The sequence below is a fragment of the Podarcis muralis genome, chromosome 10 (genome assembly GCF_964188315.1).
Source record: "Podarcis muralis chromosome 10, rPodMur119.hap1.1, whole genome shotgun sequence".
Taxonomy (NCBI): Eukaryota; Metazoa; Chordata; class Lepidosauria; order Squamata; family Lacertidae; genus Podarcis; species Podarcis muralis.
In genome coordinates, this window is record NC_135664.1 from 44,946,287 (window position 1) to 44,968,576 (window position 22,290).

The 22,290-nt window shown below is 40.1% G+C and overlaps 1 protein-coding gene across 2 annotated transcripts in view; it reads left to right on the forward strand.

Moving 5' to 3' along the window:
• Positions 1-22,290, forward strand: part of UBN2 (ubinuclein 2) — a 48,119-nt gene that overhangs the window by 17,195 nt on the left and 8,634 nt on the right. The window contains exons 7-16 of one of the 2 annotated variants that reach the window (XM_028746492.2): positions 502-572; positions 1,946-2,075; positions 2,654-2,772; positions 4,781-4,894; positions 7,940-8,083; positions 13,391-13,441; positions 14,727-14,769; positions 16,654-18,189; positions 20,496-20,742; positions 21,526-21,615. In XM_028746492.2, the coding sequence (XP_028602325.2) occupies positions 502-572; positions 1,946-2,075; positions 2,654-2,772; positions 4,781-4,894; positions 7,940-8,083; positions 13,391-13,441; positions 14,727-14,769; positions 16,654-18,189; positions 20,496-20,742; positions 21,526-21,615 (2,545 nt within the window). Of the gene's footprint in view, positions 1-501; positions 573-1,945; positions 2,076-2,653; positions 2,773-4,780; positions 4,895-7,939; positions 8,084-13,390; positions 13,442-14,726; positions 14,770-16,653; positions 18,190-20,495; positions 20,743-21,525; positions 21,616-22,290 lie in introns of those variants that run through there. The other variant, XM_028746493.2, reaches the window with a different exon arrangement.

Here is a 22,290-nt window from a genome sequence, read left to right on the forward strand (position 1 = left end):
CAGAGGGTAACTGTGTGTGGGTGTGGTGGATGCAGGTGGCACTGTGGTCTAATTCTAAAGCACTGAGCCTCTTGGGCTTGCTGATCGGAAGGTTGGCAGTTCAAATCCACTTGATGGGGTGAGCTCCCGTTGCTCTGTCCCACCTTCTGCCAATCTAGCAGTTTGAAAGCAGGCCAGTGCAAGTAGATAAATAGGTACTACTGTAGAGGGAAGGTAAACAGCATTTCAGTGCATGCTCCGGCTTCTGTCACAGTGTTCCGCTGTGCCAGAAGTGGTTTAGCCCTGCTGGCCACATAACCTGGAAAGCTGTCTGTGGACAAACGCCGGCTCCCTCGACCTGAAAAGCAAGATAAGCATAGCACCCCATAGTCACCTTTGACTGGACTTAACTGTCCAGGGGTGATTTACCTTTACACACACACACACACATATATATAATCATAAAACTCTGAAGATTTTAAAGTGTATTCAAGGTACCTGTGTTTTTATTGCTCTTTCTAGGCTGCCAAGCTCTTTGATGAAGAAGGCAGAAAAAAATTCTTCACACAGGACATGAATAATATCTTGCTTGAGTAAGTGTTCCCTTAGTTTTGAGGAAAATGTTGTGCTTATGCAACAGAATGGTTGTCCTGATCAGTTTCTAGGGCATGAAGTAAACAGACTTCATTTATTCATTGTTTTTATTTTAAGATGTTTATACCCTACCCTTTCTCAAGAGCGGCTTACAGAAATCAGTACTAAGATGGTCTCTGCTCCCAGGTTCACAGTCTAAAACTACCAGACATACAAGGAAAAAGGAATGAGAGGGAAGAGGGGAAAGTATGCACATGTTCTTAAAGTTGCAGTTCTTGTAACACAGTTATACAAGTCTGTCTGCACAGGTTCTGGCTGTCTAGAAGAATTATAGCTCCTTACCCATGTCAGTGGTGGTTCTGGCTGCCTTGCACTTGTTGCCCTTGATTAAGAGCAGTCGCTCTGAGGAAGCACTTTTATCTGCCTCCCTGCCCAACAGATCAGATCCAGGAGCAGAGCAGATGACAGTGTCCAGGACAGAAAAGCTTTAAGTTACCCATAGAAATTTAATTAGTATTGTTCATTTGCTGACAATCTTTTGATTTACAAGGGAAAACTACTGTATGTTTAAATTCTTCTGAATTTGTATTGTACAAGTCTGGAAACTTACACAATCATAGTGTGGCAGCTGATACTTCTGAATTAATCTGCGTAAGATGTTTATTTGATGGCTATAGAGAGCCAGTGTGGTGTAGTGGTTAAGAGCGGTAGTCTCATAATCTGATGAACCGGGTTCGTGTCTCTGCTCCTCCACATGCAGCTGCTGGGTGACCTTGGGCAAGTCATACTTCTTTGAAGTCTCTCAGCCCCACTCACCTCACAGAGTGTTTGTTGTGGGGGAGGAAGGGAAAGGAGAATGTTAGCCGCTTTGAGACTCCTTAGGGTAGTGATAAAGTGGGATATCAAATCCAAACTCTTCTTCTATATTTTTACATATGATGTAGCATTCATCACATGGTGCTTAATGAAGTAATAGCAGCAAAAAGAGAGCTTAGTCTAAATTTTTATCTCAGAGGGAAGGGAGGGACATTGAATGTGGTGGGAGATATACTACATTATGTATGAAACAATGGGTATTAATTGTTTCCTGTAGCTAGGGCAATTTAATGCAGAACACACAGCTGTTTGTGTAATCCACATCTATACCTATTCTAAGGGCTATACTTCTGTTCTGGCTACCCTGTCAGAGCCTGAAAGATGAGTATAGCCAATCCTGTCTCATGATACAGTTATATTAATGCATGCAGGGGAAAACAATTCTAGTATTGCAGTTCCTCTGTCTGTATAACATAAATGCCCTTTTTATGAACGGTGAGTAGAAGCGGTGGTCAAATTTTTCTCATTAATTGTGACTTTCTGTTTTATTTGTCAGTATTGAGTTGCAGTTACAGGAATTGAGTCCTATCATCCGCAATGGAGTATACTCTCACCTCGAGGCTTTTGTGCCGTGCAGTAAGGACACACTGATAAAACGTTTGAAGAAACTGCACCTCAATGTCCAGGTAAGCATACCTGCAGCAGTTGTATATTTTAGCATGGGCTGTAGAAGATGGACTAGGCTGGGTTCTCTGTAGAATTAAGCCACTGATGTGGTATATATGTGATGTCAAATAGAGTTAATTTTAAATCATGATTTAATTAGTAAGAGCACTCTGCTCCTGTCTGACTCCTGGCTGGGCTGTGAAGCAAGACATTGTCTTGTCATTTGATGTGTGAACCTGGGCTTATAGTTTTCTCTCCAAATGAAGCACAAGCTCAAAGCCAAGAACAAACCTTGATTTACTACTTCTGTTTTGTTTGGCAAGAAACCATGAACCTCATTTTTGGGTTCTTTATCATTTTTATCATATTAAAAGATTAAACGCAAGCTCTTATTGCTAATATGATAGGCTAACTTCATTCTTGATGAAAGCATAATTAAAGGCTTCCAGTAGCTCCTCTCCCCCCAATCCAAGTGGTTTCAGAAGTTGAAAAATGTTTGAGGTGGTTCAGGATGAAAGGGAACTGTGCAGTCTCTGAGAAGCAATACATAAATCAGTTGGCAAGACTGCTTGCGTTACTAATGATTGTGTTTTCTCAGGATGACCGTCTGAAGGAACCATTGCAAAAATTGAAATTGGCTGTCAGCTGTGTCATGCCTGAACAACTATACAAATATCAGGAAGACTGCCATGCACACAGTCAGGCCAAGAATGCCAAGTATGTGCATTACCCAGATATATCTCACTTGGTTTATGTGGAGGATTTATGGAGGAAAGTAGGGTTATGCAAATGCTAGCACTTTATCTGGAGGGGTGTACTTGTGGCCTTCTGTATCTGTTTTGTGGTTGCTCTTTTGAATTATGCCATCTCCTAACAGGGCCAGTGCAAGATATTGCACCACCTAAGGCAGGTGCCTGAGTCCTGCTTACTTCTCTACCTCCCTTCCTTCCTTCCTTGTCAATTGCTTTGTTGCTGCTAATGCAGCAGCAGCACTGGTTGTGTCACTGCCTCCAGGTCTCCTTCTCCTCTTTCTTGGTCTGAGGAAGGGCCAGGGCTCCTGCAGAGCTCCTGGAGATGGTGGCCTAGGAGGTTGCTAGTGCTGCTGCAGCTTTGTTGCTGCAGCTAGAAATTCTCTTTTATATGCAGTTCTCAAAATAACTTTTAATTCTTTTTTTAAAAAGAATCGCTAGCCATGGCAGTAAAGCCCCAGGGAGCACTAGCAGTCTCCTGGGCCACATTCTTTACTATGGGAAAATGTATTGGTATGGAGTAGCCAAGGTAAGTACTTGCTTATTTATGTTATTTCTTATATTTATATATCACTTATTACCCAAACTGTTTACAAAAAATAATAATAGCAGAATAAACAGCAAAACTATAAATACTGTATATCTCATCTAAAATACAACAGGTGCCCTTGGGAATCTGTTACACTCCCAATAACAGTGTAGGGAGAATTTGCAATAATGTAATGAACTCGGAACTAGAGTTACTGTGTTGCAGGGAGCATGATAGTCACACAATTGTATGTATAATTAGAAGCTGAAGCTCCTTATGTTCTCTGTATAGTCCCACATATGGGTTCCTCACCCGTGCAAAGCATAAACTTTGGAAACTTTCTAGAGCTGTTATAAGGGAGTAGGTACATATATCCCCTGCTCTTAAAGGAGATTTTGTAGATCTACACATGTTTTCAGATTTAGAACAAATGCTTTCCCACTCAGCTCTCTTCTGACTGAATTTGTAGCAGCTAAGGAAAGTTTCTCCATGACAGAACTTAGTTCCCTATTTTTTTGTTTCTTTTATTGTCTCACTTTATGGTTTCTAATGTGTTTTTCTTCCTACATTTCTTGCATGCCTGTGGTACTCCTACGGAAAATACTTACCGCAGTTGGTCATAACCTTAGAAAGGCACTTTTACCTGCATTCCCTGAAGTTCACTAAACAAGGATGCTGTATCCTAGTTAGGGTCTCCTTGTGAGAGGAAATGACCGCTAGTCACTATTTTAAACCAACCATTTCCATGGTTCCACTACCACAAGCTAGTAAATATACCGTTTATGGCTGGTGTTAAGAGCCATTGCACTAGAAGTATTGTCACCTTCAATGTGTTGTCAAGAGGTGTTTTTTTGTTTTTGTTTTTTTGCTATCATGGTTGACACCTTTTTTATATGGTTGACGCCTTCTGTGTTTAAAACGTCATGCTCTGAATGTGTGTGCACTGGGAAGATACAGCTTTTGGCTGAGCAATCTTGTAGTCCTTATTTGCTTGAGAACACATCATCCATCCCAAGGGTGTGTCAACTAGCCAGTCACCCCTATTTGGGACTGCCCCAAGACCATATAGGAAAGAAGATTGCTTGTCTGCAACTATTGCTCTTCATATGATCATTTGTACAGTTGCACACAAAAACTTTTGCTTGCTGCATGTGACTCTCGCACCTTTCAATTGTTAATTTTCATAGTGGTTGCGAAAGAACTCAGGGAGAAGGTGCTCACCTTGCTGCCCAAAGCATGCAAATATAATTAATTTTCCTTTTAAATGGCTAGAGCTCTAGGGTGTTCATTAGGCTTGCTTTGCACAGGGAGAGGACCCATACATGGGACTGTACAGATGGCCATTCAAATATCCAATAATAGCAAGCAACTTTTTCTGAAAATAATGTTGCAGAAATAAGTCCAAAGGTATATCGTTGCCAGAAACATAATTGCTCTTTTGTTCTAGAATGCAAGCAGAAGATGAACGAGACAAGAATGCTTCTGAGGAGGAGGAGGATGAGAAGCCAGGAAAAAGGGTTGCAGGTCCAAGAAAGAAATTCCGCTGGGATGAGACAGTGAGGTATGGTATCATGTTGCTTGCTTGTCCACTGCAATGTCCTTTTTAGTCATTGCATCGCAATTGTCACATCACAATCTAACTTGACCTACTGCACACCCTGACTGCCAGAAAAAGGAGTGCTAGCAATTCCTGTTTCTCAGTCTCCCCACATCCCAATAAATGCACAATTATAGTTGTCACAAATTTAAACTGATTTGTGGCTAGTATAATGCACACGTTTAGAAGGCTAATGAGATTAAAATTAATTCTCTTGGATGCTTTATTTATTGAAAGGAATTATATGCTGCTGTTCACTTAAAGTGACAAATCAGCGTACAACATAATTTAATAATGTCCTAAAACTACATTAAAACACAAAAATATAAAAGCACAGAATCAAAAGTAGGTAAAAATAAGTGGCTTGGCAATCAATAATTTTAAAAAAATGCTTAGGTGAACAAGCATATTTTTAATGGCCAGTGGAAAACACATTACTGAAAGTAGTGAATCTCAAAAGGAAACTTTCCCAAAATACATGTCACTGCACCTTTTCTTGATGGATGCCAGATGAATCTGAGCAGCTATGGCACCACCAGAAGGGGCTCCTCCAAATGTCTTGTGATCACCTGAATCTCCAGTGCCAGTTCAAGAAGTACCCCAAACTATGCACCTGTTATTTCAGGGAGAATGCAGTTCCATCTAGAATAGACAAGGCACCCAATTCCCAGATCTGAGAACCATTTGCTCACAGGACCTCTGTTTTGTTCGGATTCAGCTTCATTTTATTGACCCTCATCATGCTTTCCATTGTGTTTAAGCACTGATTCGTACCTGCATCACTTCTCATTCAGATACATTAGGGAAATGGAGCCGAATAATAAAACCTTACTAGGTTACCCAAAATACTTCCCAGGTGCTATGGAATGTATGGTGCATATAGTACTTTTCATACTATGTACCTATGTTATGGTATAAACCTGCCCATTCTTCCCCTTACTAGTGCTTCCTATATTCGGCTATGCCAGCAGTTGTAATTCCAGGACCTTTGCTTTTATTTGGATCATATTTATTTGGATTATGTGAAGCTCCTTTGAATTTCAGTTGCCTAGATTTTTATTCTTGGCTATTCTACTGCCCGGTACAAATAGCTTAGATGTTTAGAGCATACAACTGACTCTCACAATTTAACATGTATTGGCTCCTGTCTCAGTAATTGCAGAGGGGAAATAGGAAAGTGTGGGTGCAAAGCAACCTCCTTTGTTCCTTAGCAAAATATGGACATCTGCACCTTTTGTTTTATTTGCTGTACCCTCCCAATTGGGTCTAACTTCCCATTTGCTGGTGAAGCAACAATTCAGAAATCATTTAGTCGGGACAACAGCCTCAGACATCAGTTGTCTGGTTTACTGCTGTGATGCAGTAGTCCTCTTTGGTTTCCATTTTGGGGATGGGAAAGCGCCTGGTTTTTTTAAAAATTATTATTAATAAAAATAATAATAATAATTTTTATTTATACCCTGCCCTCCCTGGCCAGGGCCGGGCTAAGGGCAGCTAGCACCAAATATGACTTACAATAAAACGTAATAGAAAAACAACAACAACAACAACAACAACAACAACAACAACAACAACAACAAACAATTAAAATACAGCTTAAAATGCAGCCTCATTTTAGTAGCAGCCCATAAATCAAGACAGTAAATATCAGATATTCACCCGAGCCAGCTATCCATGCTGGTCCTACATGGGCCAGCAAAAAAGCCAAGGGAAAACTTATATACCAAATCCCATATAAGGGGTCAGAGTGAGTCTAAGCCGAAGGCCAGGTGGAACAGCTCCGTCTTGCAGGCCCTGCGGAAAAATGTCAGATCCTGCTGGGCCCTAGTCTCTTGTGACAGAGCGTTTGACCACATCGGGGCCAGTGCTGAAAAGGCCCTGGCCCTAGTTGAAACCAATCTAACCTCCTTGAGCCTTGGGACCTCCGAAGTGTTGTTATTTATGGACCTTAAGGTCCTCTGCGGGGCATACCAGGAGAGGTGGTCCTGTAGGTACAAGGGTCCTAGGCCGCATAGGGCTTTAAAGGTCAAAACCAGCACCTTAAACCTGACCCTGTACTTCACCGGGAGCCAATGCAACTGGTAAAGCACTGGATGAATGTGATCCCGAGTCAGGGCGGCCATCCATCAATAGATAAAGCTGGGTGTCAGCATATTGATGACAACCCAGCCCAAAACTCCAGACAATCTGGGCAAGGAGACACATAAAGATATTGAAAAGCATCAGGGAAAGGATTGTGCCCTGCGGCACTCCACACACCAAGGAGTGCCATGACGACAACTCCTTCCCTAGCGCGACCCACTGTCCCTGACCTGAGATAAAGGAGCGCAGCCATTGTCAGACTGTGCCCTGAATCCCCACATCGGCAAGGCGGTGGTCCAAAAGTTCATGACTGACCATGTTGAAGGCTGCTGACAAATCTAAAAGAATCAGCAGTCCTGACCCACCTCGATCCAGCTGTCTACGGAGATCATCTGTTAGGGCGACCAGGGCCGCCTCGGTACCAATTTCTACCCCCAAACCAGTTGTCACTTCCATTCCTTCCTCCCCCTCCTCCCTCATATTCCATGCCTTTGTGTTTTATGCATTCTCTGTTTGCTTAACAACATTTCTTAAATCTGATTCCATGGCAAGGGTAATCCAAAAGCAGTTTTGCTTAATATATTTATATTAAATATATTAAGTGTGAACAGTGTAGCATTTGGAACAACTGACTGCAGAGTTCTTTGATAACCTGGGTTGTGTGAATTGTGAGTTATAGAAACAAGGATATAGCTGTAACAAAAAGAACGAAAACTAAACTGTTGTATAATGTAAAATAGGATGCACAGTGTAGCTTGCCTAAAAGGTATAGCAGAAAAGGCAGGGGGAGTGGAGCTACAACAAGTCTAGTAAATCCTGTTGGGGGGGAGGAGGTTTGTGAGGTTCTAGGATAGGTGTACACAGATTACTTTTGACATGTTAATGGTAAAGCAGTTGTGCTTGAGGCTGTCGGGTTTCTTTCAACAGGTCATTGCTGTGTAACCTTATCAAGATAAAACTGGGATGTTATGAGCTAGAGCCAAATAAAAGCCAATCTGCAGAAGATTACCTCAAGGCCTTTATGGAGACTGAGGTGAAGCCACTTTGGCCGAAAGGCTGGATGCAAGCTAGGTATGGTACCTGATTAGATTTGATTAGATTTTTCCCAAATGTTATCAAATGTTTTGTTTGAATGCAGTCACAGCTTTCCTTTAGTTCATCTGACACTTGATTACACCAAGCTACAGAAATGTGGCAAGATTGTAAGGCCTGAATAAGTTGAAAACATATGTTGAGAGAGTGAGTGAGTGTATATGAAGATAGTAGTGACACCTTATGTCAAATCTCCACACAGACTTCCTCAGGTATATGTTAAACAAGATGCAGAGGAATGCTGCAGCGAAGTCTCATAGTGAAACTGAACAATCTCCCACCACCACTTCTTGGGACTAGCCTGATAGGAAAGGACAGAACCATCTAAGCTCTATTTTCTTAATATCTACTAGGTTCTGCAGTGTCACTGGGTGCATATCAATGCATAGTGTTTATGAGGTCGTTTCCTTGATGTTCATATTTCATCAGCCAATACTATAGAAAACAATTTTGAACAAGGTTCTGCTTAGTCTTCTATACCTAAAACTTTGAAGTTCTTGTCAGGTTACAGATATTCTTTCCTATAACAAGTAGCAAAATGTTGCACTGAGGAGAAGCTGATTCCGTCTCCAGTTGGCGATAATCCATACTTGCTGAGTTTGCCCACTGCCTTACTTCCTTATTTGTTTGTGCTTTGCTTGTTGGTGGTGGCCATTTTCGGGTAGAAACCATGGAGATAGGAAGGAGAGAAAGAAAGTGGACAGATCAGAGTGCAGGAGAGATTGGTCAAATCAGTTTTTCCCTTCTCTCTTTTGCTGGTTGGGTGCAACCATGGAGGGAAGGAACAAAGGGATCTGGCAAATCACAGATTAGAATAAATGGAAATTGTGGACTTGTTGTGTGAATGCTCACCTAACAAATGATTTCCAGGAAACACGTGTGTTTGGTAAACGGGGCCTACGTGCATACCATATAAATTATAGTAGTACGAATTACAGGTTCCACTAGAGTTATAGGTACTATAATATATGATACTGTTTGTTAAAAGTGACTGGTGCTTGTTTTCACTCACTTAAAATAGCAGTTTAGTAGTAGTTCCACTCACAGTGGTAATATTAATTTGGCTTTTTTATAAGTCTAAAGATTTGGACCTGAATTAGGAGGTTAGATGTGGCTATTTTAACGGATCTGCATGGTGATCAGCCCAGATGCTGCTCTGTCCATCTATCAGAGTATTTGAAGCAAATCATTGGAGATTTTCTCGTGGTTTCAGCAACTGTTCAACTTCTTTAAGAAATCTCTTATTAGTTCACAATCAAGAACTATTCAAAGAAGAGATAATGAAATGGCTTACTGTTAGAGAACAAAAGTAAATAAGTGTGAGCTTGACAATAATCATGCTAAAAACAGTTTTTACCCCCCAAAAAATGTTGAAATAAGTTATTTAAAAGTAGAAAATGCTAAAGATGAAACCAGAAGCAGCCATTTGGAACAACAGTCTAACACAAATACATAATGGTAACCCAAATTCACAATGGTAATCATTTCTGCCAGTTATTATAGTTGTAAAAAAACAATTGGTGGTAGTGTACAACTGAAAAGAAATTTGAAATATGATTTTGCTATACAGGCACATACATGCACTGACTTAAGAGAAGCAACATGTTTAAAGTGGTTTATTACCACTCTTGTTGTAGCTTCCCATGGGCATCTCTTTGGCCACTGTGAGACCAGGGTGCTGGACTACATGTGCCATGTTTTTAACTTAGAATAATCCCTGATTAACTGATGTGTTTATGCAGCTTTCTACCTTGCATTATTTTATAGTGTAGCCTATCCCAGGATGTCCAACGCAGATGTGTACACTGAAGTAAATTAATTCAGTCTTTTAAACCTCACCTTAAACTGATTCCAACTGTTCATGCTCTGACAGTCCAATAGGAGCACTAAATTTAGGATACTAGTTGTAGCTTTCAGTAAAGTCAGCTTGAAATAAGCAGCATTGTTACTACAAATAATTAATGAAGTCCATTAATTGGCTGCTGGTCAGATATGACCTTTAATAGTGGGTTGCCACAATGGCACAATTATTACAATGTATTAATGTGTGTTTAGTGCGGTAAATATGCCTGGCTCTTTATGAACAGCGAGACTTGTTTCCTGCTTTGAAGAATTTGCAATCTAAGATAGACAAGACAAAGACAAGCTGCAGGACATCAGCTTAGGTAAGAAAGGATGTGAAAAGCTTGAGGAGAGATAATTAGCAGCCTGCATATGAGAGTATCCTAACATGATCTAATACAGTTTCTGTAACTGGAAAATTTCCTACTGAAAAGCTTGAGAATAAATGTCAGTAAAGCAAATAAATGAATAAATAAATACATCTTGTGCTAACAAATGATATTGTGAGGGGTTCACAAGGTGTGTCAATTGTTCTTACAATTTGTTTCCTTATTTAAAGCATGGGTGTGGAACCTTTTTGGCTACATAGGCCAGATCCTTATTTGGTTCAGTCTTCATTTAAATAAAAATTGATAACAAATCATGTTTGATGTCTATAGTGTTAGATAAATATATGTGCAAAGCCAGCAATTCTGATCATGTTCTGTTTGCCAAGCAGTGTGGTAGGAAAGCTAAAAAAAAATAAATCCAACCAATGCACTCCTTTGATTTCAGATAGTACATGGGTAGATGAGTCTTAAAAGCACAGGACACAAATTTTCATGGCCCTCTAGCAGCTATGGTGACTCATTTACCATAATTTATTTATTTAGTGTTAACTCTGGAAGTGATTATGACCATACCAAGCCTCCTAGAGCCTTTATCTTTTTTTTCTTTTTCATTTTAATGGCTACTAGATCTGCCCAATTTTGATAGTGGTTTTTTTGTGTGTGTGCTACATTAGTATGTGAATTTCCTTGGGGTGCCATTCTCATGAAGAACCCCTCTTTTTGATACATACTGATAAACCAATTTCAAGATTACCATGAATGTCTGCTAACAAACTCACATTCCAGGGAAAAGTCATGTGTCAGTGGAGACTTTGCACCCTTTGACCTGCTTGGATGATCATAGAGCTAATAATCATAGAATTGGAAGGGACCCTGCAGATCATCTAGGCCAAACACCTGGATTTGCAGGAATCTCTTGCCCAGCATGGGGCCTGAACCCACAACTCTAAGATTAAGAGTCTCATGCTTTACCAGTTGAGCTATCTCCTTAATCTCAGTTTCTTAAGCATGTTGCCCCTTTGTGTGAGCTGTAATTAAACCAGAAGGACTCTACTGTAGTTTCATAGTGGGAAGGTGTAGCTAATGAGAGGCTTCATAGTTTGACTGAAGAGTCCTTGCGAAGGGGATTGTGCATATTTTGGCTTAATATATGGTCATTGTTGAGCATAGTAGTTCTCTTCAGATGCAATATGCCTGGTTAGGTGACTGAGTGATGATAAACGTGATGACCTTTTAAAGGAACTTTCTTACCTTCACTGACAGCTATTCTTTTAATACCTAACAACTCACCTGGAAAGAACAGGTTCAAATCTCACTTCCCCTTGTCTGATTCAAAATCTGTTAATGTTACTAAGCCCTGGCCCTCAGACTGACCAAAAATTCTGAATTCCTATCCTCTATTTCTGATGACTATGTACTGTGCTAAATTCCAGAAGAAGATTTCTAGTTGTAACAAGACTGTAGAAAAGGGGATGGTCAAACTGCCTCTTCTGGTGCTCTCTAGATGTTTTGAACTACAACTCCCATCAGCACCAGCCCAGATGGCCAAGATTGTAGAGGATGGGAGTTGTAATTGGAAACATCCAGAGAGCATCACATTGAAAGGTTGTCCTAACATTTCAAGAAATCACGGTGGTTCTGAATCTGCAGTGAGGCTTTCTTCTGATTAAACATGTTCCAGATTATACAGTTTGAGTGAAATTACATAGCTAATATGTGGGACAATTTGTAGTGGCTCAGTCAGTTATTGTAAATTAGTTCAATCTGAAGCAGTGACAAAATGTACTATAGATTTGGAACTCCGATGGGAATCTCATAACCCTCTGACACCCTCTTTGGTGTCCACCAAAGTCCCCTCCCCCCCAGGGTTTTGGGGTTGTTTTTTTGTTTTGTTTTTGCTTCTTGCTTTTTTACTTTGTGCACTGGGCTGGCTGGGAAGTAAAGTGTAGTCCTTCAATTGCCTTGCCCTTTTCCCTTTCCTCAGAGCCCCACACAGACTTCATAAGAAAGGAAGAGGGTGTCGAGCCAAAGACTGGTGTTTTTCTTTCCAGTCCATTCTAAAACCTTTTGAAAAACACCCTGCATTGTAAGCATGGGGGACAGAGGTAGTAGGAAGTAAGTTCTATCTATGTGGGAAAGAGGTTTTTTTAGCTTGTTTCTTTTGTGTGTGTGTGTGGGAGGGTTACCTTTTGTTCACAGGTAGTGGTGGAGGGTTTGTGTGTGTTGTCTGATTTGTATTGTGGTTTGGGGGGAAATGTCTCCTTTTTGAGAGGTTAAGATGTGTCCGTTAAGGGCACACATTTTTGTCTTGAGTCTTTTTTTGGGGGGGGGGGGAAGGATTAGCATTAGTTTTGGGATTATTGGTGTTTTGTCTTGTATGAAGAGGTTGTACAGTGGTACCTCAGTTTAAGAACAGCCCTGTTTACGAACTATTCGATTTACGAACTCCGCAAAACTGGAAGTAGTGTCCCAGTTTGCAAACTTTACCTCAATCTAAGAATGGAAGCTGAACGGTGGAAGGGCACCGGCGGTGGGAGGCCTCATTAGGGAAAGCACGCCTCGGTTTAAGAACAGTTTCGGTTTAAGAACGGACGTCCGGAACGGGTTAAGTTCGTAATCCGAGGTACCACTTTACTCTGTTTCTAGAGCAAGTTATTGGCAATCCCCCACAGCAGTCATTCTGTGGTGATACCAACAGCAGTTTCTCAGATTGCCAAATATGCCCCCAGGGCAAAAAAGGTTGGGAACGCCTGCAGTAGATTTTGAGAGTTATTTTTGTCCTTGCATCTCTCCACTTATATCTCACCTGAGGGAGCTGTGTAGACATTTGAATGTCAGGAAGTGATTAACAAACTATGTTTGATCGAAACATATTAATAATATTTCATCAGTCTTACTGAAGACAACAACACTTGGTAAGCAGTATTCTAATGTAGCTATTATCTCTATTGAAAACCAATGTGCATATTTTAACCCAATTACATCATCTTGCATCAAATAACTGTACAAATAAACTGGTAAGTTCATAGCATGGCATATGGTGAATCATTTAATTCTGGAGAAATTGTTGATGTTTGATAATGTGGAATTCTTTGCTCTCCCTCTCTCTTTATAGGATGCTCTTTAAAGAGAGTCGAAGTGTTCATAGTCATCTTACATCTGCTCCGTGAGTGTAACATAAGCACATATTTATATATACTCTTCTATTTTCATTTATTTAGCTTTTCATACTATTGTTTGCAGACCCATAAAGTGCTTGTCTGAGGCCCGGGGATGGGAGGCTTGTTAGAATAAAGTTTGAACCAGTGTATTTTGTGTAGTTCAATTTACTGGTGAACTACATTGTATGATAGTGTGCTTCAGTATGCCAAGGGGAAATCCCTCTGGAACTAGTCAAATGTTGCCTGTATAATTCTAGATTTTAATCTACACGTCATACATTTACCAGATTGACATCACAGAATAGAATTAACTGGATATTATTGCGATGAAATGTTGAAAGTGGAAGGAGGCGTTTGTGAGAAAGATGATGTTTGAAATTATTGATCTAGATCAGGCACCCCAACCTGCGGCCCTCCAGATGGTTTGGCCTACAACTCCCATGATCCCTAGCTAACAGGACCAATCCTGTGTGGGACTGCTTTGTAAATGGCTTTCTTGCTTGTGAAGTTCAGTGGAGGCATTGATCCTGCAGGTTGTCAGGCAGGAAGGAGATCTGCAGCATCAGGCCTACCTTCCCCTAGGAAGACACAGCCACTTATCAGAGAGGTCTCTGCCTCCTTGTATGGTTTTTCTGCTCTGCTTGTTCCTCCCTACTGCCTGATACTCTGCTCCCTGACAGTCATGGATCTCTGGGCCTGTCCAATACAACTCACAACTATATGTACCTGACTAGTCTGAGGCCCTCTCAATATGACTGATTTGGCTCAGGCCTCAGATCCAGGACAGAGTGCTAGTAATCACAAATATGCTCATGTACAAATTTTCACCATTTTCATTATGAAGACTCAGTACTCCAGTAAGGGGTCATCTTGTATTCAAAATACAGTTGTTAAATGAACTGTCTCAAGAGGAGGACCAAAATTTAGACTTGGCGTAGTTGTGCTTCATGTGGATATGAGACTATTTTCTGTTTCTTTCACTAATGGTGTCCACACAACCTGAACCTCAAAGTTCAGTAAGTTGGTGAGTTTAAAGATCAACAAATGGATTTTGTGGAGCCACCTTCTCAGAAGCAAATTATAGTCAAAATCTTGGGTGCATGCATATTTGCAAAATCTCCCCTAGGTTTCAATTAAGTTGTGTTTCCACTTTTTTCTCTTTGAACGTGTCTGCCCATACCTAGCCAGCCTTGTGTTTATGGCCAGCTGATTTAAGGCCTTTCATAGGGCTCTGACACTTCTGATTAAAAATCATAGATTGCCCTCTAACCATAAATTTGTGCTCACTAGGGCAAAGAAGAAGGTGATTCTGGCACCTAAACCCAAAGCAAAGGTAAGATATAAGTCAAAATGAAGAAATAAATAGTAATAAAAATTCAGCAAGATGTAAAGTTTCACAGATCTGAAACTTTAGCACTTAATCCACCAATCTGGCTTTTTATTTATCACCTTTGTATTTCATGTTTTCATCAAGGATCTCAAGGCAATATACATGGAGTGCTACCTTTACACCAATCTTCTGAGATACATAAAAAAAAATGTCCAGTAGCACCTTAGAGACCAACTAAGTTTGTTCTGGATATAAGCTTTCGTGTTCATGCACACATGGTATCTGAAGAAGTGTGTGCATGCACATGAAAGCTTATACCCAGAACAAACTTAGCTGGTCTCTAAGGTACTGCTGGACAATTTTTTAATTTATTTCAACTGCATCAGACCAGCACGGCTACCAAATGAATCTTCTGAGATGCGTTAGACTGAAAAACAGCCCAGGGCTACCCAGATCCCTTTTTTGTCAGCAAATGAAAAAATTGCTGAGCAGTGTGGTCTTCATGAAAAGCTTGCTGCAGAGTTGATTGCTCCATGGGTAATAATTTTAGGGTATATAATTCCTTTCAGAGCTTGTAGAATTTGTGTGATATCTGGAAGGTTCAATGTACTTGCACTTGAAAATGTGCATCTGAGGCTCCTCTTGATATGTTTACTGATGCAAAACTGGATAATATAACATAGTGTTTTCGTTGCAGCCCAGAAGCTGAGACAAAATTAGGGGAGGAAATATATTTAAGCAATATTACTTTTTGGTGACACACTATGGTTCATGCATCTTAATGGTAATTGATTCAGTTAAGAATATTGGCTTTCTTCTGCAATCAAAAAGAGGTTGCATCATGTTGTATTGTGAGCATTCTAGAAATTAGTGTCATGAAGTCTTTTATTAACTATAAATTGGTATGACCTTTAAAACGGATTTGTTGTCTAGCGCTCAAAGTCATGTGATGGGAGACAGATCTATACAGTATTTTTAAGGTGGGCCTATCCCAGTGATACCAAAGATAAAGTGTTTAGCACACACGGGATACTAAGCTATGTCCCCATAACTGTTTTTCCCCTGCAACTCCTTCCACAGACACTATCCTCAAAGTCAGACTTCCTTTTGATGTCCATTCCTGGTCGGTGGAAAAGAGATATCAGAAAATTGATTGTGGAAATAAGAATAGTGGGAACGTTTAGTCATCTCTCAAGCCCTATATATATTTAAAATCACAGCCCCATGTTCACTTAAGATATGGAGCAGACCCATATTGAGTCTCATGCTCTACCGACTGAGCTATCCCCATATGTCTACTATTATCACATTTTTTCTTGAGTCTCAATTTTATACCCTGCCATACTTTGTAATGGAAACTCAAGGTAGAGAACAATATAAAAACAGTTAAATTACAATGGAAAATGGACCGCAATATATACTAGTAACATTTAAAATAAAGCCATTTAACCCAACCTGATCAAGTCAAAAACGGAATTAATTATTTTTTAAAAATAACACAATTTATGGTTCATGCATGCTTTCTCGTGGACTGAGTTCCAAAAGTGAGAAACATCACAGCATGTCCTAAACAAATTTATTTCTTGGACAGAAGGTATTTAGAACAGAGCACCTGTACCAGGGCTAAGTGGCCTCATATGGGAGTAATCTCTCTTTTTAACAGATTCAGTAGTAGATTTAGGGTTTCTTTTAAATAACTACACCCTGCAGGGCTTAAAAAATTAAAACTGATAAGCAAGTATACATGTTTTTGCAATCCGGTATCAAATAAACTACAGTAATGGAACCATGCATGATTACAAACAGGCAAGACACAAGCATTCTTTGAAATTTCTTCCTTCTTACTTGCAGAATGATATTTTAATTTTCATTATTTCTTCACACTAGGATTCTAGTCCAAAGAAGGAACAAAGAGTCTGTACCCCTTTTACTTCAGCTTGTGTTCCTGCTTCAAGTACCAGCACACCTGTCACTGCCCTGGCCAGTTCTAGCTGTAATCCTACTCCGGAGACCATCTGCCTAGATGATTCACTGGATGAAGATCTCTCCTTCAATCCACCATCATTGGAATCCATTTCTGATGCTCTGGCTGTTATTAACAATGGAGCCAAGAGTTCTCCTGTTGTGCCCTCTGTAGAGACACCAACTTCAAGACCTCGGCCTGGGCTAAGAGAAGAGAAGTTAGCAAGTATAATGAGCAAGTTACCTCTGTCATCTTCAAAAAAGGTAGAGACTGTTCAGACACCACATTCTTCAAGTCTTATAGCTGGGCACACAGGACCAGGACCAAAGAAATCCCAGGATTTACTTCAGACTGGTATCTCTTCAGGCCTTATTGCTGGGTCTTCAATTCAGAATCCCAAGGTTTCATTGGAGCCCTTGCCAGCCAAGCTTCTGCAACAAGGATTACAGAGGTCAAGCCAGATTCAAGCTGCTTCCTCTTCACAGGCCCACATTTCTTCCTCCTGTAAGATCCAAGCCACAGCTTCCTCTGCTTCTCAGAGACCAAAGGATATGTCTGTCCTTGTATCCTCTTCAGAAGCCCACGGTTGTGGCTCTTCAGCATTACAAATAACAAAGGTTCACCAGCAGTCAGCTGCCCAACAAAAATATGTGTCTCCTCTACAAGCAACTATTAGTAAATCTCACACCAATCCTGTGGTGAAACTAAGTAGCAACCCTAAACTCTCTTGTTCGTCCCCAATTACCAAGACATCAGATAAACCAGTAGCATACCGCCTGACTAGCACTGCGTCTGGGAGTAGTTCCCAGATGGCTCACCCACTTGTGTCTCGGACAGCATCCAGCACCTCTACCTCTAGTAACTATTTAGCCAAGACCATGGTATCACAAGTTACTGCCCAGGGTTTCAAGCCTCCTTTCTCCATGGTTCCTTCCCCCAAACCTGCTGCCTCTCCTAAGCCCACAGCACCCAAGCCTTCTGTAACACCCAAACCTATTGTGTCACCTAAACTATCCTCATCAAGGTCCACTTCAACACCCAAGCCTGTATCATCTTCCAGTTCTTCCAGTTCAAGTGCACTAGTATCCCCGAGTAGTCACTCTAGCAGCAACAATTCCCTTCACAAACAGCCCAGTGGAGCAAATGTCAGCAGGCAGTCTCCTACAATTAATTTACTGTCCTCTAACCGCACCTCAGGCCTTCAACCAGCAAAGAACCCTCAGGCTCCTTCAAAATTGTCCAACTCTTCTGCCTCTGGAACTGTTGGCAAAAGCAATTTAAGTGGAGTTGGAATGAATGTACCTGTCAACAGAGGCAGCAATCTTAATTCAAGTGGAGCTAATAGGACTAGTATCTCTGGGGCAGCAGGAAGTGGAACACAGGGTGCTACTAAACAATTGTCAACTCCACACAGACCATCTTCTGCCTCAGGGTCTACAGTTATACCAGCCAGTGTGCAGGTATGTGTTGAATGTGAAAGCTCATTATAGGCATAACGTGTGTATTCTATTTTGGGCTATTTATCCTTCCTCATAAATGTAATTACACTAATAGTGCAATTCTCTACATGTCTATTAAGAAGTAGGCCTCATTGAGTTCAGTGGAACTAACTCTTTAACTTGGCATGTGTAGGATTACATCCTAAATGTATATAGACAGCTTCACACTGATGAGAGGGTATGAAGCTCTAAAGTTCAAAAGAGACAACTTGCACCCTAAGGGTGGAACTGCACATTGTGTGACACTGAAAACAGCAGCATATGTTGGCTTTTACTCAGTAAAGTGTAGGATTGCTCACCCCATTTTGTGGTGTGATTATTTTGTGCATTTCTCTGCCCTGCCAGTGGCAGCAAGTGATGTGAGATAGGGGTATATATGTGATTTGTATCCCACATATCCCTTATGTGATTCACAGTATAGAATAAGTGATATATTACAATAGAATTTATTATATTGAAGTAGGTGGGGGAAACCCTAGTCACTCTTGGCATAAATGACACATTTGTTTAGCACAATACACAGTGGGAGCAAACTTCAGCATATTTACAGTATCATGTTGAGATTTGTTTCAAAGGCTTAACAGAAAAGGCTAATTCACATTACATGGAAAAAGCAGTTTCATGTGAGAAACTCTTTTTCATTTTTCATTTTCCTCTCTGTTTTCTTATTTTAATCAACATCTTCTATCTTTTTATTATAAAACTGTTATTTTAAATTTGTATACTTTAGACTTGAACATAACCCAGATATGCAAGCCAAAGCGATTCTGGTGCTTCGGTGTTTTTCTGTGATGTTTGCTGCAAGTTCTATTTTCTAATATTCTAATATTCATTCTAGTCTATAATGTCCTATATGGAATAGGCCTCACCATCTCATGAGTTAAAAACACACGAGCTAGTCCATATTGTCAGTCTGAACAATTTTAATCAATGGTGCTTGTCTGATGTTTTATTACTCTTCTGTTGTATCCTGCCATAATTTAAGCAGCAATCATTTCTATTTCCTTAAATGTAGCATTACTTAAAGTAAAGCATTGCTTATAGAAGCAACTGTTCCCAAAATTAATATTTATTTGCTCCATTCTTCTATATAACTGCTTCAGACTCCATGTCTACTACCACTTTCTTAATGAGGGGCCTTGGGCCGAAAAAGCAGCTAATACTATGCTCGTCAGCCTCCCTTTCATCCAGTGATAGGACCTACAGCCAGAGTAGCTATACTGTAAGCCTTCTTACCTGTGGTCCTTCATCTAAAAGCCTAACTCGGCTTTCACTGTAATATTTTCTGCTTCTACATTTCCTTCTTTGTGTATCAAATCTTCCAAGAGCTTTCTGAACTTCATACATTCATACCATTTCATGTAGTCCTTTTCAGCATTTACTGTGTTAGTTTCTAGAGCAGCTGGCTTGCACATAATGCTAAGCCAAAAAAGTCATAAACGTGTGAGGGTTCCTGAGGAGGAGATTGCAGCCGCTGGCTATTACCAGCAGCATACTGCAGCACTACCTTCCACTGACCCATAGTTTATTGTGCGAAGCTGGTAGCTCAACAGTTGCAGAGCCTGGCATAGCCTGGCAGATTGGGCCAACTCATCCAAACCCCATCCAGTATTCTCTTGCCATAGTTGTAGCACACACTCATAGATTGCTGCATTTGATTCTTGTCTGCTCTTCCTATATTTCTATGTTCAGGGTGAAGTGAGCATGTTAGAATGGTGATACATATAATAAATTATGATAACTGTAGAAATCCTTCCCTTCTTGTACTAGGGTTTCTTGGTTATAGCTGCTTTGTTCCCTAAACTGGTACTGCAATCCTGAGTACACTTACTGGGATAAGCCCCCTTGAACTCCTTGGGACTTACTTCCAAGTAAGCATACATTAAATTGTGCTATGAAATAATTTATGCCTTCAGTAACACTCTTACAAAATCTTGAATTTTAAATGTAAGTGCAATGGATGCAATGCTGTGGGAAAGAGAAGCTGAGGGAATGGTTGAAGCATTATAAAACTCTCCCATTTAAAACTATTAATTGTGGAAACAGTAACTTACACTAATGGCAAGACAAAAAGGGAACGCAGCACTCACTGCTACCTGAATATTTTATAAAGTTGTACCAGAAGCCACATAGGCAATGTGTAGAAAAGCATGACCCTTGTTTTACGTAGTAAAACTTCAGATATTTATATAATTAACCTTATTTTCTTGGGTGTGTCCCAGAAAAGCTGTAAAACAGATTTAAAAGTAACACTTGTCTCTATACAGTCAACAACAGGTGCATCATTACTGGCAAATGCTTCACCTTTGACGCTCATGACATCACCCCTGTCTGTAACCAATCAGAATGTGACATCTGCTCCATTGGCTCCTTTTGGGATGCTGGGTAGCCTTGTTCCTGTGACTGTGCCCTTTCAGTTCCCATTGGAACTACTTGGCTTTGGAACAGACACAGCTGGAGTAACAACCAACTCGGGATCTACCTCAGCGGCTTTCCACCACAGCCTAGCGCAGAGTAAGTAAGGCTAGATATTTTTCCCATCCAATTTCTTTAAGCCTCCTTTCACATAAACACTGTAATTGCAAGGAAAATGCAGGGATCTCTAGAAATACTTCACAGTTTGTAGGTGAGGGTTTTATTTTTTGGTTGCTGTTAATAGCTATTTTTAAACTCTCAATATTATGTATGTAAACGTGTATGTTTTTCCACATTATGTGCACACTGATTTTTGACTTCCTTTCTGGATGAAGTGCCCTGTGATAATTGGAATTTGAGAAATTTTTGTTTATAAAGTGGGACAAAACCCTAACATTCTGCATCCCAGAAAATCGATTAAAATGAGCACCATAGCTTACAATCGAAAATAAGCTTTGCCTTTGATATCGTAAGTGCATCTTTTGTAAACAGTTTTTTCCCTTCTTATTTACCAAATGTAGATTTCAGTATTTGTTTGATATTAGACTTGGAACGTTTAATATTAGTTTCTTGGGAAGTCTTAAGTTGACACATTTATTTAGCTATATTTCTTGTTCCACTACCACAGGATAGCATATATTAAAAACAAAAGTGGTATCAAACAGGATATTTCCTTAAGTTGCATTCTTGGCATTTTAAACAATGTATCTGTTACATTTACTGAAAGAACATGTATATATTGAACTGGTAACCATTACTGAAGATGTTTTGGACAAAAATAAGTAAAGCTGCTTTGTGCATTTATGCAAAGTAGATTGTTTGCATCAATTAGCTCTTAATTTTTGTTGTTGTATTTGTTTTTTATTATCCACACTACTTCAGATTTACTGAAGAGTTTACCGCCTGGAGCTCAACATGCAACAGCGCTGTCTCACACACCTCTGCCTGCTCACTTGCAGCAAGCTTATACAGGTAAGGGGAAAAAAATTTCTTTTTAAAAGAAAAAGAAAGTGAAATAACACTTTTTAAAAGTGAAAGAACAATTTTCTCATCATGGCTAAAGTCTTTTGTAATTCTACAATAGTGAAAACTGCTGTGGAATCTGTTTTTCCAACATTTCCATTATGGCAGCTGCCAGAAGTACTCCAGAAAACACTAGGACCTAACAATGGCTTCTGAGATTGCTTGAGGGCCTGGTTATCTCTACATCTCAAGGAGAATTCTCAACTTGGGATGAATTTTGGGTTTTCACCTACTTTGATTATCTGTCACTGCATATATAAAATAAGTGAACTGAGCTCTTTCATAAGGCATTTTTCTCAAATAAATATTTCTCAGAAAGAATTGGAGTGGAATTTCAATGAAGCAGACCAGTTAACCTATCTCCCACATTCTTGCTTCTGGAGTCAAGTGCAGGGATACTGGCATATCTGGCATGGCTGGGCCTCTTAGTATTTGCCTACTTGCTAAGTTTTGTCTTTGCCAGTTTTGAATCCAACTGTACTATTGGAATGTACCACGTAGTGTGGCAATGAATTCCATAAAAGTGTTGCATGAAAATTGTTTTCGTTGTAAAGGCTGTCAAGTGGGAATGCAGATTCCATCATATAACATACATTTCGTGAGAGTAATTTACATAATAAGACA